Source organism: Bombina bombina, chromosome 4 (assembly GCF_027579735.1).
Source record: "Bombina bombina isolate aBomBom1 chromosome 4, aBomBom1.pri, whole genome shotgun sequence".
NCBI lineage: Eukaryota > Metazoa > Chordata > Amphibia > Anura > Bombinatoridae > Bombina > Bombina bombina.
The window spans coordinates 1,056,456,230-1,056,472,086 of record NC_069502.1 but is presented as its reverse complement, the minus strand read 5'-3'; the positions used below and the strand labels follow the sequence as shown (position 1 = coordinate 1,056,472,086).

Below are 15,857 nucleotides of genomic sequence, written 5' to 3'. Positions count from 1 at the left end.
ATCAGGGGACAGCGGGCAGATGAATCTGCATTGAGGTATGTAGCAGTTTTTATTTTCTGAATGGAATTGATGAGAAAATCCTGCCATACCGTTATAATGAAAAAAAACATGTATGTATACTCTACACTTCAGTATTCTGGGGATGGTATTTCACCGGAATTACTCTGTTAAAAGTACACTAAACCTTTTAATAGGTATTTATCATGTTAAACGTTTTTGCTGGAATGTAGAATCGTTTGCATTTCTGAGGTACTGAGTGAATAAATATTTGGGCATTATTTTTCCACTTGGCAGTTACTTGTTTTAATTGTGACAGTTTCGTTTCTCTCTCACTGCTGTGTGTGAGGGGGAGGGGCCGTTTTTGGCGCTCTTTTGCTACGCATCAAAAATTTCCAGTCAGTTACTCTTGTATTTCCTGCATGATCCGGTTCATCTCTAACAGAACTCAGGGGTCTTCAAACTTCTTTGGAGGGAGGTAGATTCTCTCAGCAGAGCTGTGAGACTTATATATTGACTGTGATTAAAAAACGTTGCTCTGTAATTTTTATTTTCAAATTTAATTATTGTTAATTTACTAATGGGAACAAACCTTTGCTAAAAGTTGTGTTGTTTTTAAGGATTGAGACTATAACTGTTTTTCAGTTCATTATTTCAACTGTCATTTAATCGTTTAGTGCTTCTTGGAGGCACAGTACGTTTTTGTTAAATAAGATTGTAACCAAGTTGCAAGTTTATTGCTAGTGTGTTAAACATGTCTGACTCAGAGGAAGATACCTGTGTCATTTGTTCCAATGCCAAGGTGGAGCCCAATAGAAATTTATGTACTAACTGTATTGATGCTACTTTAAATAAAAGCCAATCTGTACAATTTGAACAAATTTCACCAAACAGCGAGGGGAGAGTTATGCCGACTAACTCGCCTCACGTGGCAGTACCTGCATCTCCCGCCCGGGAGGTGCGTGATATTATGGCGCCTAGTACATCTGGGCGGCCATTACAGATAACATTACAAGATATGGCTACTGTTATGACTGAAGTTTTGGCTAAATTACCAGAACTAAGAGGCAAGCGTGATCACTCTGGGGTGAGAACAGAGTGCGCTGATAATACTAGGGCCATGTCTGATACTGCGTCACAGCTTGCAGAGCATGAGGACGGAGAGCTTCATTCTGTGGGTGACGGTTCTGATCCAAACAGATTGGATTCAGATATTTCAAATTTTAAATTTAAATTGGAAAACCTCCGTGTATTACTAGGGGAGGTTTTAGCGGCTCTTAATGATTGTAACACTGTTGCAATACCAGAGAAATTGTGTAGGTTGGATAAATACTTTGCGGTACCGGCGAGTACTGACGTTTTTCCTATACCTAAGAGACTAACTGAAATTGTTACTAAGGAGTGGGATAGACCCGGTGTGCCGTTCTCACCCCCTCCAATATTTAGAAAGATGTTTCCAATAGACGCCACCACACGGGACTTATGGCAAACGGTCCCTAAGGTGGAGGGAGCAGTTTCTACTTTAGCTAAGCGTACCACTATCCCGGTGGAGGATAGCTGTGCTTTTTCAGATCCAATGGATAAAAAATTAGAGGGTTACCTTAAGAAAATGTTTGTTCAACAAGGTTTTATATTGCAACCCCTTGCATGCATCGCGCCGATTACGGCTGCGGCAGCATTTTGGATTGAGTCTCTGGAAGAGAACCTTAGTTCATCTACGCTGGACGACATTACGGACAGGCTTAGAGTCCTTAAACTAGCTAATTCATTCATTTCGGAGGCCGTAGTACATTTAACCAAACTTACGGCTAAGAACTCAGGATTCGCCATTCAGGCACGTAGAGCGCTGTGGCTAAAATCCTGGTCAGCTGATGTAACTTCTAAGTCCAAATTACTTAATATTCCTTTCAAGGGGCAAACTTTATTTGGGCCCGGTTTGAAAGAAATTATCGCTGACATTACAGGAGGTAAGGGCCACGCCCTGCCTCAAGACAAAGCTAAGGCTAGACAGTCTAATTTTCGTCCCTTTCGGAATTTCAAAACAGGAGCAGCATCAACTTCCACTGCACCAAAACAGGAAGGAGCTGTTGCTCGTTACAGACAAGGCTGGAAACCTAACCAGTCCTGGAACAAGGGCAAGCAGGCCAGGAAACCTGCTGCTGCCCCAAAGACAGCATGAACCGAGGGCCCCCGATCCGGGACCGGGTCTAGTGGGGGGCAGACTCTCTCTCTTCGCCCAGGCTTGGGCAAGAGATGTTCAGGATCCCTGGGCGCTAGAGATCATATCTCAGGGATACCTTCTAGACTTCAAAATCTCTCCCCCAAGAGGGAGATTTCATCTGTCAAGGTTGTCAACAAACCAGATAAAGAAAGAAGCGTTTCTACGCTGTGTACAAGATCTGTTATTAATGGGAGTGATCCATCCGGTTCCGCGGTCGGAACAAGGACAAGGGTTTTACTCAAACCTGTTTGTGGTTCCCAAAAAAGAGGGAACTTTCAGGCCAATCTTGGATTTAAAGATCCTAAACAAATTCCTAAGAGTTCCATCGTTCAAAATGGAAACTATTCGGACAATCTTACCCATGATCCAAAAGGGTCAGTACATGACCACAGTGGATTTAAAGGATGCTTACCTTCACATACCGATTCACAAAGATCATTACCGGTATCTAAGGTTTGCCTTCTTAGACAGGCATTACCAGTTTGTAGCTCTTCCATTCGGATTGGCTACGGCTCCAAGAATCTTCACAAAGGTTCTGGGTGCCCTTCTGGCGGTACTAAGACCGCGAGGAATTTCGGTAGCTCCGTACCTAGACGACATTCTGATACAAGCTTCAAGCTTTCAAACTGCCAAGTCTCATACAGAGTTAGTTCTGGCATTTCTAAGGTCGCATGGATGGAAAGTGAACGAAAAGAAGAGTTCTCTTTTTCCTCTCACAATAGTTCCATTCTTGGGGACTCTTATAGATTCTGTAGAAATGAAGATTTATCTGACAGAAGACAGATTAACAAAGCTTCTAAATGCATGCCGTGTCCTTCATTCCATTCAACTCCCGTCAGTAGCTCAATGCATGGAGGTGATCGGCTTAATGGTAGCAGCAATGGACATAGTTCCCTTTGCACGTCTACATCTCAGACCGCTGCAATTGTGCATGCTGAGTCAGTGGAATGGGGATTACTCAGACTTGTCCCCTACTCTGAATCTGGATCAAGAGACCAGAAACTCTCTTCTATGGTGGCTTTCTCGGCCACATCTGTCCAGGGGGATGCCATTCAGCAGGCCGGACTGGACAATTGTAACAACAGACGCCAGCCTACTAGGTTGGGGCGCTGTCTGGAATTCTCTGAAGGCTCAGGGACAATGGAATCAGGAGGAAAGTCTCCTGCCAATAAACATTCTGGAATTGAGAGCAGTTCTCCATGCCCTTCTGGCTTGGCCCCAGTTAAAAACTCGGGGGTTCATCAGGTTTCAGTCGGACAACATCACGACGGTAGCTTACATCAACCATCAAGGAGGGACAAGAAGCTCCCTAGCAATGATGGAAGTATCAAAGATAATTCGCTGGGCAGAGTCTCACTCTTGCCACCTGTCAGCAATCCACATCCCGGGAGTGGAGAACTGGGAGGCGGATTTCTTGAGTCGCCAGACTTTTCATCCGGGGGAGTGGGAACTTCATCCGGAGGTCTTTGCCCAAATACTTCGACGTTGGGGCAAACCAGAGATAGATCTCATGGCGTCTCGCCAGAACGCCAAACTTCCTCACTACGGGTCCAGATCCAGGGATCCGGGAGCGGTTCTGATAGATGCTTTGACAGCACCTTGGAACTTCGGGATGGCTTATGTGTTTCCACCCTTCCCGCTGCTTCCTCGATTGATTGCCAAAATCAAACAGGAGAGAGCATCAGTGATTCTAATAGCGCCTGCATGGCCACGCAGGACTTGGTATGCAGATCTAGTGGACATGTCATCCTGTCCGCCTTGGTCTCTACCTCTAAGACAGGACCTTCTGATACAGGGTCCATTCAAACATCAAAATCTAACTTCTCTGAAGCTGACTGCTTGGAAATTGAACGCTTGATTTTATCAAAACGTGGTTTTTCTGAGTCGGTTATTGATACCCTGATACAGGCTAGGAAGCCTGTTACCAGAAGGATTTACCATAAGATATGGCGTAAATACCTATACTGGTGCGAATCCAAAGGTTACTCCTGGAGTAAGGTTAGGATTCCTAGGATAATGTCCTTTCTACAAGAAGGTTTAGAAAAGGGTTTATCGGCTAGCTCATTAAAGGGACAGATCTCGGCTCTGTCCATCTTGTTACACAGGCGTCTGTCAGAAAATCCAGACGTCCAGGCCTTTTGTCAGGCTTTAGCTAGGATCAAGCCTGTGTTTAAAGCTGTTGCTCCACCATGGAGTTTAAACTTAGTTCTTAACGTTTTACAGGGTGTTCCGTTTGAACCCCTTCATTCCATTGATATAAAATTGTTATCTTGGAAAGTTCTGTTTTTAATGGCTATTTCCTCGGCTCGAAGAATCTCTGAGTTATCAGCCTTACATTGTGATTCTCCTTATCTGATCTTTCACTCAGACAAGGTAGTTCTGCGTACTAAACCTGGGTTCTTACCTAAGGTAGTCACTAACAGGAATATCAATCAAGAGATTGTTGTTCCATCCTTGTGTCCAAATCCTTCTTCAAAGAAGGAACGTCTTCTACACAATTTGGATGTAGTTCGTGCCCTCAAGTTCTACTTGCAGGCAACTAAAGATTTTCGCCAAACTTCTTCCCTGTTTGTCGTTTATTCTGGACAGAGGAGAGGTCAAAAAGCTTCTGCTACCTCTCTCTCTTTTTGGCTTCGTAGCATAATACGTTTAGCCTATGAGACTGCTGGACAGCAGCCTCCTGAAAGAATTACAGCTCATTCCACTAGAGCTGTAGCTTCCACTTGGGCCTTTAAGAATGAGGCCTCTGTTGAACAGATTTGCAAGGCTGCAACTTGGTCTTCGCTTCATACTTTTTCCAAATTTTACAAATTTGACACTTTTGCTTCTTCGGAGGCTATTTTTGGGAGAAAGGTTCTTCAGGCAGTGGTTCCTTCTGTATAATGAGCCTGCCTATCCCTCCCGTCATCCGTGTACTTTTGCTTTGGTATTGGTATCCCAGAAGTAATGATGACCCGTGGACTGATCACACATAACAGAAGAAAACATAATTTATGCTTACCTGATAAATTCCTTTCTTCTGTTGTGTGATCAGTCCACGGCCCGCCCTGTTTTAAGGCAGGTAAATATCTTTTAAATTATACTCCAGTCACCACTTCACCCTTGGTTTCTCCTTTCTCGTTGATTCTTGGTCGAATGACTGGGAGTGACGTAGAGGGGAGGAGCTATATGCAGCTCTGCTGGGTGAATCCTCTTGCATTTCCTGTTGGGGAGGAGTTATATCCCAGAAGTAATGATGACCCGTGGACTGATCACACAACAGAAGAAAGGAATTTATCAGGTAAGCATAAATTATGTTTTCTTGTGAGTCTCCTTTTCTGATTTTTCATCAGGATAAGGCGGTGTTGCGAACTTCTTTTAAATTTTTACCTAAAATCTTGGTAGCTTCAACATAACATTTCAAAGCTCTAACTACATCCAAAGAATGCAGTGAACTCTCCTTAGAATTCTTAGGATTAGGACAAAATGAAGAAATTGTAGTTCCTTCATTTTGTCCTAATCCTAAGAATTCTAAGGAGAGTTCACTGCATTCTTTGGATGTAGTTAGAGCTTTGAAATGTTATGTTGAAGCTACTAAGATTTTCCGAAAGACTTCTAGTCTTTTTGTTATCTTTTCCAGTTCTAGGAAAGGTCAGAAGGCCTCTGCCATTTCTTTGGCATCTTGGTTGAAATCTTTAATTCATCATGCTTATGTCGAGTCGGGTAAACTCTGCCTCAAAGGATTACAGCTCATTCTACTAGGTCAGTTTCTACTTCCTGGGCGTTTAGGAATGAAGCTTCGGTTGATCAGATTTGCAAAGCAGCAACTTGATCTTCTTTGCATATTTTTACTAAATTCTACCATTTTGATGTGTTTTCTTCTTCTGAAGCAGTTTTTGGTAGAAAAATACTTCAGGCAGCTGTTTCAGTTTGATTCTTCTGCTTATAATTTGAGTTTTTTTTCATTATAAGATTTAAACTTTGTTTTGGGTGTGGATTATTTTCAGCGGAATTGGCTGTCTTTATTTTATCCCTCCCTCTCTAGTGACTCTTGCGTGGAAGATCCACATCTTGGGTATTCATTATCCCATACGTCACTAGCTCATGGACTCCTGCTAATTACATGAAAGAAAACATAATTTATGTAAGAACTTACCTGATAAATTCATTTCTTTCATATTAGCAAGAGTCCATGAGGCCCACCCTTTTTATGGTGGTTATGATTTTTTTGTATAAAGCACAATTATTCCAATTCCTTATTTTTTATGCTTTCGCACTTTTTTCTTATCACCCCACTTCTTGGCTATTCGTTAAACTGATTTGTGGGTGTGGTGAGGGGTGTATTTATAGACATTTGAGGTTTGGGAAACTTTGCCCCTCCTGGTAGGAATGTATATCCCATACGTCACTAGCTCATGGACTCTTGCTAATATGAAAGAAATGAATTTATCAGGTAAGTTCTTACATAAATTATGTTTTTGATTGTCCTTCTGTGGGTATATACAAAGCTATGGAGGACTCTGATACTACACTAGAAGGTTCTGCTCCTTCTGTACTGATTAATAATTCCTGTTAATATTGTGAGGAGGCTGTGGTTTGCCCGCCTGCTCAATTTTGTTCCAATTGCCTAAACACTGTTCTAAAGTCTAAGAAGGGAGACAAGCCTGCTAATAATCATAGCGCTATAAGCTATTCTGAGCCGTCTACTTCTCAGGAATCTGGGTCCCGAGAAATTACTACCCTTTCTACATTACCCGCTCCACATGCAGTTCCCTGTGGCTCAACTAATTCTCCATCTGGAGGGGACTTTTTTTCCAGCGGTCTTTACCGTGCAGGTACAATCAGCAGTGTCTGTGGCCCTGAGTGCCTTACCTCGCTCTAACAAACGCAAGAGAAAGGTTAAACATAGTTCTCTTGACCTAGAGTCATATAAATATTTGTCGGATTTATCTACTATATCCCAGCTATCCAAGGATGGGTTAACCTCTGTAGCTTCAGAGGGTGAACTTTCTGAGTCGGAGACTTCAGTTACTAAACCTCCTTCAGCGGAGGAACCCTCCTTTAGCGGAGGAACCCTCCTTTAGATTTAAAATTGAGCATCTGCATTTTTTATTAAAGGAGATTCTGTCTACTCTAGAGGCTCCAGATGCTACACTCCCTGAGGAGCCTAAGATCCCTAAATAAGACAGGGTTTACGAGGATAGGAAGGTCACTCTGACATTTTCTGTGCCAGTTAAGATGGCGAACATTATTGATATACTTTTAAAAGATTATTCCCGGTCCCTGACTCTCAATTAGATTTGTGGGGCTCCATCTCGAAGGTGGATGGCGCTATCTCCACGCTGGCTAAGCATACTACTATCCCTCTGGAGGATAGGTCTTCTTTTAGAGAGCCTAGGGATAAAAAAATGGAAACTTTTGACTTTGGGGGCGGAGCCTGGCCACGCAGGGACATGGTCGCTTAATTCCCGGCTCCTAAGCCCTGTGCCTGATAACAATTAAATAACAAGAAGGAATATGCCTAGAACATCTTTAAAAATATAATACAGGAGTGTGATCAATCCCTGCATGTGATCCTTAAAACTTTTTGAGCAATTGGCGGATCTTCTATAATACAGAAGACTGCGGCCTACCGGGACCGCTCACTGCACCTCGCTGTCTGGCATCCTACCTCACATATTGCGGAGATATCCACCTCACTGCACCCGATTCTCGGGATATCGATAACCTCTTGAGGCAAACATCGGAAGGCAACAGATCAAGCGGCTCCCCGCCGAACGCTACAAAAGGCGGACACATGATCAGGCCGCAAGGCTCTCTTCCTCTCGCAGTGCCTAAACAACGGCAGCAGCGGCTGAATGACAAAAGAGGCTAGCGGACCCAAAGGACAAGACACCGGTAAGAGGGGAGACCTGCTTGAGCACACACAGGGGTATACCTCATCAATCAGAACCTCATACACGGGGTAACTCAACTAAACATCATAGCACTGGGCCATTGGAATATCCCCACACGCTGCAAAGAACACCCTATTTTTTATAACCTAGCACCTCTCATAGCATTCACCAGAGAGATACTAGAATAACCAAATACGACCTGCACAAATAAGCTTATACATCTGCTGGTACACAGGGAAAAACTTTTGCTGTGAGTTATTTAAAACACTGGGCAAAGTACACGTGGCCACTGTAGCTATTCTCAACCTAGTCTCTGACAGCTCTGTGACTATGTCTAGCAGGAAACATAATAAAGGTGACAAAAGCATTAAAAGCACCAGTCTAACTAACTTTCTGAAAATACCTAATACTTGTTCGGATCAACCCCCTGCAGAAAACACAGAGCAGACCTCCCCACTAACTTTCACTCCAAGTCCTCTGCCCGACATGCAGCCACAGGAACCTCTAACAAGAGGTGACTTAAATGTAATCTCCTCTAAAGCAGACATTAATGTGGTTCTAACAGAAATGAGGTCTTTATTTGGAGACTTGAAAAGGGATTTCCAGCAAATCAGCCAGCAGGTTACCACCTTAGAAACTAAGCAGACAACCCTGCAGGCCCAAGCCGATTCAAATACACAAAGGGCTTTTGAGCAAGAAGGGGACATCCAATTTCTCCTAACCAGGGTGGAAGACTTAGATAATAGGGGGAGAAGGAACAATCTACGCATCAGGGGGGTGCCGGAATCTGTGAATAATACAGCTATTGAGGGCTTCCTGCAAGACTTTTTCCGCACCATTAAAGAAACACCGAGCTCCCCTGATATTATGCTAGAAAGGGCACATCGGGCCCTCCGACCAAAAACCCCCCCCAAAGCCCCCCCGAGGGACATTATTGTCAAGTTTTTGAGTTATAAAGATAAAGATATCATCGCTCAGAGGGCCCGCGCCATCAAAGATCTCACTCATGCTGGTATACCTATCCAGGTTTTCTCAGACCTGAGCCAAATTACCTTACAAAAAAGAAGGGACCTTAAGTTTATTACCAGTGTTCTTCAGCGCCATAAAATTCAATATAAGTGGGGATTTCCCGTATCGCTTATAGCCACTCGCAATGGGAAACAAGCCATCTTTAAAACCCGCACAGACCTCTCTGATTTCTGCAATATTCTGGATGTAGACATTCCAGTACCCGAAGAAGCAGGATCCAGCCAAAGTGCTCCTGATTTACCAACCACAAGTAGGGACAAATAATAGACTTTGCACAGGACACTCATTTGGTACCTACCGAACATTTCTAATATGCCCTATTTCAACATCAACTAAGTTTTGTTATGGTTATATTGTACTGTTTTTCTTGTAACTGGTTCATATGTCTTTCTTTTTGTCTTTATTTTGTTTTTCTCTCCCACCAGGGTATATTGTCTTTATAGACCAGCCTATTGGAACCATGAGTAACTAAAGGTTTGCACGATAGTAATCCCATACTTGTAAAGATATCTCTAACTATGCCACCCCAGCCTAATAGCGGTAACCAAAGGCCCCTTAATTTTAGACCTTAATATCTATGATTCATTATGGGGGGAGTAATCTCCCTCCCTGAGCCTCCTTTTGCAGTGGCAGCCTTATGAGGCACACTTTCTCCAAATAGACCAGGTCAGATCATACACTACACTATAGAGGCCTTCAGACCCCTGTCCTGGGAATCTTTAGCCTAAGTTTACCTACTTGAACCTCCTTTATTTACATTGTTTTTGAGTGGTTCTCATGGCTTTATTTGGATGTAATTTTAACCAGGAATCTGTTGAAGCTACTGTTGATATATGTATGTTGTTGATGATGTTGTATCTAGGGGAATAATATTATTGCTATTCTTGTCACTCCTGACCACGCTCTAATCCTTCTACGTCTTCACTATTCTTTCATTCGCTAATCACATCAGGCACAGGGATACTTATCCCACACTCTTTGATACTTTTTTGCTTTCTCTAAAACTTTTTTTCTTTTTTATCCTTCTTTCTCCTTTGTACAGAGAGACAACACTGCCGTCTCTCTAAAGTACATACCCTATCTGCTGCCCACATTGGACGTCCCCTTTCATTAGGGTCTGCGTCTAATTTACTTTCATTCTTTCTGATTCTTTCTTTACACTCCTCTCTTTTTTCCCTCCCCCTTTAAGGTTTTTTTTTTTTTTTTTTTTTTTTTTTTTTTTCTCTTCTCTCACCCTCCCCCTTTCCCCTCACCATGCCATCCCACGGGGCACAAACCCTCACTTTGCTGACCATAAACACCAAAGGACTGAACATACCTGAAAAACGCTCCCATCTAATTAGAGACGCTATCAGAACACATAGTGACGTTGTCTTCATGCAGGAGACTCATTTTCGTAAGGGCAGGGAACCGACCTGGACAAATCCTAAGTTTCCGACCTCATACTTTGCCTCAGGCCCATCAAAAAAAAACGGTGTCGGAATTTTGATTAAGCATTCTGCACCTTTCTCACCTATACACATAGAAAGAGACCCTGAGGGGAGGTTTCTGATTGTAATAGGCCTACTATTCAACAGACTCGTCACATTAGTGAATACATACTTCCCTAATCAGGGACAAAACAGTTTTCTGACCAGACTAACCAACAAGATCCTAGACCTGCGTAAAGGAGCTTTAATTCTTGGGGGGGACTTCAATCTCCCTCTAGACCCAGTCCTAGACACGTCCAGAGCTACGGCTTCTATATCTAAAAAAGTGATTAGACAATGCAACTCCAGACTTGAAGAGTTAGAAGTTCATGATACATGGCGCACTCTTTACCCCACTAGACGGGACTTTACCTTCTTTTCCCACCCACACAACCTGTACACACGTCTGGACTACTTTTTTACAGATCAGTCCACACTGGCGGGGGTTATAGACTCCCAAATACTCCCCATGACATGGTCGGACCACTCACCTGTCCTGTGTAAATTAAATTGGCCTTCTATCCCAGACAGACCCCACATATGGAGGTTTGATGACTTCCTGTTGAACAATCAGCCAATTAAACTGCAGATAGAGACTAGATTATTAGAGTACTTCCAACACAACAACACAGGGGAGGTCCCAGGCCCAATAGTGTGGGAAGCACACAAGAGCGTGCTGAGGGGGGAACTGATCAAACAAAGAGCTCTAAACTCCAAACAGCTGAGACTTAAGTACTCCACCCTTCTCCTTAAAATCCGAGATCTAGAGATTAAACATAAAAAACTGCCCTCTGACACCGCGACTACCAAAATATTGCAACAAGCCAGAAAAGAGATCCAAGATATCCATTCTATTGATCACCAAAAAAAGGCATTACAATTGCAACAAACATACTTTGAATACGGGGATAAACCCGGTAGGCTTCTGGCACGCGCTTTAAAAAGAAAACAATCAAAATCCCATGTTCACTCCATCTTTAATCAGCATAATCAAACCTGTGTAGATAGCCCTTCAATTGCGGAAACACTTAGATCCTACTACCAGAAGTTGTATAACTTAAAAGATGAGAAGGTATCAACTTCGGAGGCAGAAAGAGACCCCCCCCTTCCCCATATCGAGAGATATTTGAGTTCTCTCACATTGCCGACACTGTCGGATAAAGACAGAGAGGCACTGGACAATCCCATCACGGTAAAAGAGGTAACTAAAACCATTGAGGAGTTGAGTACTGGTAAAAGCCCCGGCCCTGACGGCTTTAGTGCCAAATATTACAAATTATTTAAGGATATCCTTTCGCCACACTTAGCAACCCTATTCAATGACATTGGACACACTCAAAATTTTCCCCCAACCATGTTACTAGCACACGTTACCACCATCCCAAAACCCGGGAAGCCACCTAACCGCCCTGAGAACTTCAGGCCAATTTCCTTACTCAATGTAGACCTGAAGATCTACGCAAAAATCCTCGCCACAAGACTAAACGTCTACTTGCCCCATTTGGTTTCACCTGACCAAGTAGGTTTTGTTCCCGGCCGTGAGGCTAGGGACAACACAATAAAAGCCAATCTCTTAGTAAATTACGCCCGACATAATAATATCCCTTCAGTGCTTATATCAACTGACGCGGAGAAGGCTTTCGACAGGGTCAGCTGGGACTTTCTTGCAGCTGTCCTGTCGAAAATGAATTTCAGCCACTCTTTCATACAAAAAATATTGGCCCTCTACTCGAAACCTACTGCCCAAGTTAAAGTTAATAATATATTATCTGAACCCTTCGACATCACCAATGGCACAAGACAGGGCTGTCCACTCTCACCCCTGTTATTTGCCCTTTCTATAGAGATCTTGGCGCAAAAGATACGCGCCAATCATACAATTTCTGGGATACAGGTGGGTGGCCAGGACCACAAAGTCTCGCTCTACGCGGACGACGTTCTTTTGTCTATCTCTAACCCTTTGACCTCTCTTCCAGAGATTCTAAAGGAGTTCGATGACTATGGCAAAGTATCTAATTTCCACCTAAATCACACAAAGTCTGAGATTTTAAATATAAATTTATCCCAAGCGGAGCTGTGTCAAATCCCGCACATATGTAAACTTAAAATTAAAACCCAAACGCTTAAATATTTAGGAATCAACCTGACCCCAGATTCAAATGGCCTATTCGGAGCTAACTACCCCCAACTGTCAAAATCAATAACAGACGACCTATCTGCTTGGAAAAATAAGAGAATTTCATGGCTGGGTAGGATAGGTGTGGTAAAAATGAATATCCTCCCCAGGGTATTATATTATTTGCAGACCTTGCCGACCCCATTCCCAATACACTTCTTACGAAAGTTGCAAGGACAACTAGAGACATATATTTGGGGGGGTAGAAGACCCCGAATCCCTAGACGCACCTTATACTTGGCCAAAGACAAAGGAGGTTTAGGCATACCATGCCTCCTATTATATAAAAAGGCAATTAACCTTCAAACACAAGTGGAATGGTGCACTAACTCAATAGAAAAGACTTGGGCCCAAATTGGACGCACGATTTTAGGAGTACAGAACCCGGGAACACTGAGCTGGATCTCTAGTAAAAATAGGCCAAACATAGTCTTCCATTACCCTTTCCTTAGTGAATTTTTCTCACAATGGGATAAGACACTTGTCGAACACCCACATATCTCCTCCCTCCCTTCACCACTATCTCCATTTACACACAACCCCGACATCCCGTTTTCGAACACATATCACATAAATATAAATAGGGCACAGCTAGATCAAACAATGTTTCATAGACTACTCCTAGATGGGAGATTGAAACCCCTAGAGGAATTGCAGCAATCGGGAGTTCCTCTCACTTGGTATCATCACAGACAACTTCAACACTACTTAAGCACTACTAAAAAAGCAATCTACATTACAAGACAATTTACACGGTTGGAAACACTCTGTCTACTTCCATCCGCCCCAAGACACTTAATCTCAATTATGTATAACCTGCTGTCTTCTCATAAAGAAGTTGGCTTGCCTTCATTTGTTAGAAGGTGGAACACAGAGTTGGATAGGGAACTGACGGATGCAGACTGGGATAAAATATTTTACAACCACACTAAGGCATCTGTCTCCGCCGGAATCCTTGAATCTAACTATAAATATCTGTCTCGTTGGTATTTGACACCAGAAAGAATTAGAAAATTCTATAAGAAATCAGATGGCAAGTGTTGGAGGGGGTGTGGTGAATCTGGCACTCTGATCCACATTTGGTGGACGTGCGATCTGATCCAACCCTTTTGGAATTCTGTCTTAGATACGATTGACTCCAAATTAAATGTCAGGGTGAGCAGAAATCCGAGCCTCTTATTATTCCACGGTCTCCCTAAGCTAGTAGAAAAACCCAAAAAACACCTCTTGTATATAATGCTCAACAGTGCTAAAACCCTAATCCCCAAATACTGGAAAACGACCCAAACACCTCAACATTCAGACTGGGAAAGTAGGGTGGACAGGTATTTGACTCTGGAGAGATACAGGTATATGAGGGATGACAAAATAGAACTACATGAGTACATGAAGGAAATCTGGAAGCCCTTGATCAGATAAAGTCACAAGATATGAAGGAACATCCCCTCCCTCCCTCTTTCCTTCCCCCCCCCTCTTATCCCTCCCACATATGCTGGGGTCACCCCCTTCCCTTTTTTTTTTTTTTTTTTTTTTTTTTTCTCTCTCTCTCTTTCTATCGTCCTTCCTTTTCTCTTTTCACTAACTACTGGCATGCACTGAACCCTATGTCGCATGCCAGACCCTAGCGTACAGGTGCGCACAAAAGCACTTGAGTTGATTATTGTTGTTACTGTTTTTGAGATGCATGTTGCAGAGTTTGGTACACATCGCTACACTCCCCTCTCAGGTTGCAGAGGATAAGACTCAATGGAGTCACGAACTGTTTTCCTTCTAAGATCACGGACATTAGTTATCTAACTTCCTCCTGTAAGCTTTTGTGTAATAATTATCCCCTGGTTTTGCCATCTAAATTCTGATTTAATGGAGTGTACTGCTTTATGATTCTTATGAGATGCTATTACCTTTCTGCTATTGTCATTTCTTGTTATTTTCAATAAAGCTTTTTGAAATAAAAAAAAAAAAAAAAAAAAAAAAAAAAAAAAAAAAAATGGAAACTTTTTTCTGAGGAAGATGTTTAAACATACAGGTTTTTTTTTGTTTTTTTAATACCGACTTTATTTGAAAAAGCAAAGAATGATTTACAATATAGTTGGGAGACGCAGCTCCTTTATGAAACAACGAAGCCAGTACAATTTTTCCAAAAACATAGAATATATTAAGAATACCCTTTTTTATTTTTGTCTATTTACATATAATATGAAGTATCTATGAGGGTAATAAGGAAAAGAGTTTGTGAGAGGAGAGTAGAGGAGGAAAGAGAGTATAAGGGCTTGCTCCAATGCCTAATTCAGTTCATGACGCATCCAACCGTCGGGATCAAAGCTATGTCTAAATACTATAGTGATGGATTAGCTAGGTTATGGGTTGTCTCGCTTAATATAAGATTTCCAAGTGGCCATCATTTCCGCATACACATCCATTTTATTATTTTTAATATAAAAATATTCTTCCAGTTCCAGAAATCCTGAAACTTTGCGTGACCACATGTACTGCAAAGGTCAGGAAATGGTTCTCTACCTTTAATAAAATGGGTCTCCTGTAGGAAGACTATGTCTGATTTATGTCTATTAAAGTCCCTTAGCGCTTGAGTTCTTTTGGCGGGGATATGAAGCCCTTTAGCCTTTATTGTTTGAATTCTGATGGAGTCTAATGATTTAGTGTGTTGCTGAAATTTAGCCATGAGTGAGTAAGTATGTTAACTATAGCGAGCAAATTAGGTTCCCTAGGTGGACATGCCAAGATAACTATTAATGTTGCAGTGATATGGAGCAAAAGAAAGTAAAGAGAAAAAGAAAGATGATATAGAAGAGAGTAAATAGTAAATAATAAAAACATGAAAGTTGTCAAAATTAACATTTGTGAGACCGAGTTTTTTTACTCCATGGCCCATATTAAACATTAGAAGGGTGTTTGCCAGAGAAATAAACAGAATACACAACAATATCAGGAGTCATGTTCTAAGACTCTCAAGAACAACATTCAATTGAATTAAGCCAACAAAACATTTTCAACATTTAATACATTTTCACATTACTAAGACAGTATTTAGCATAGTTCACATTTATAGGGTATTTTCTAAAATATATGTC

General features: G+C 42.1%; 1 protein-coding gene across 1 annotated transcript in view; it reads left to right on the top strand.

Moving 5' to 3' along the window:
• The window catches only part of PSME4 (proteasome activator subunit 4), a gene marked incomplete in the record, with an annotated part of 938,614 nt that overhangs the window by 645,006 nt on the left and 277,751 nt on the right, over positions 1 to 15,857 (top strand). The window contains 3 exon segments of the mRNA XM_053712692.1: positions 8,330 to 9,373; positions 9,549 to 9,587; positions 11,120 to 12,111. Of these exon segments, the coding sequence (XP_053568667.1) occupies positions 8,330 to 9,373; positions 9,549 to 9,587; positions 11,120 to 12,111 (2,075 nt within the window).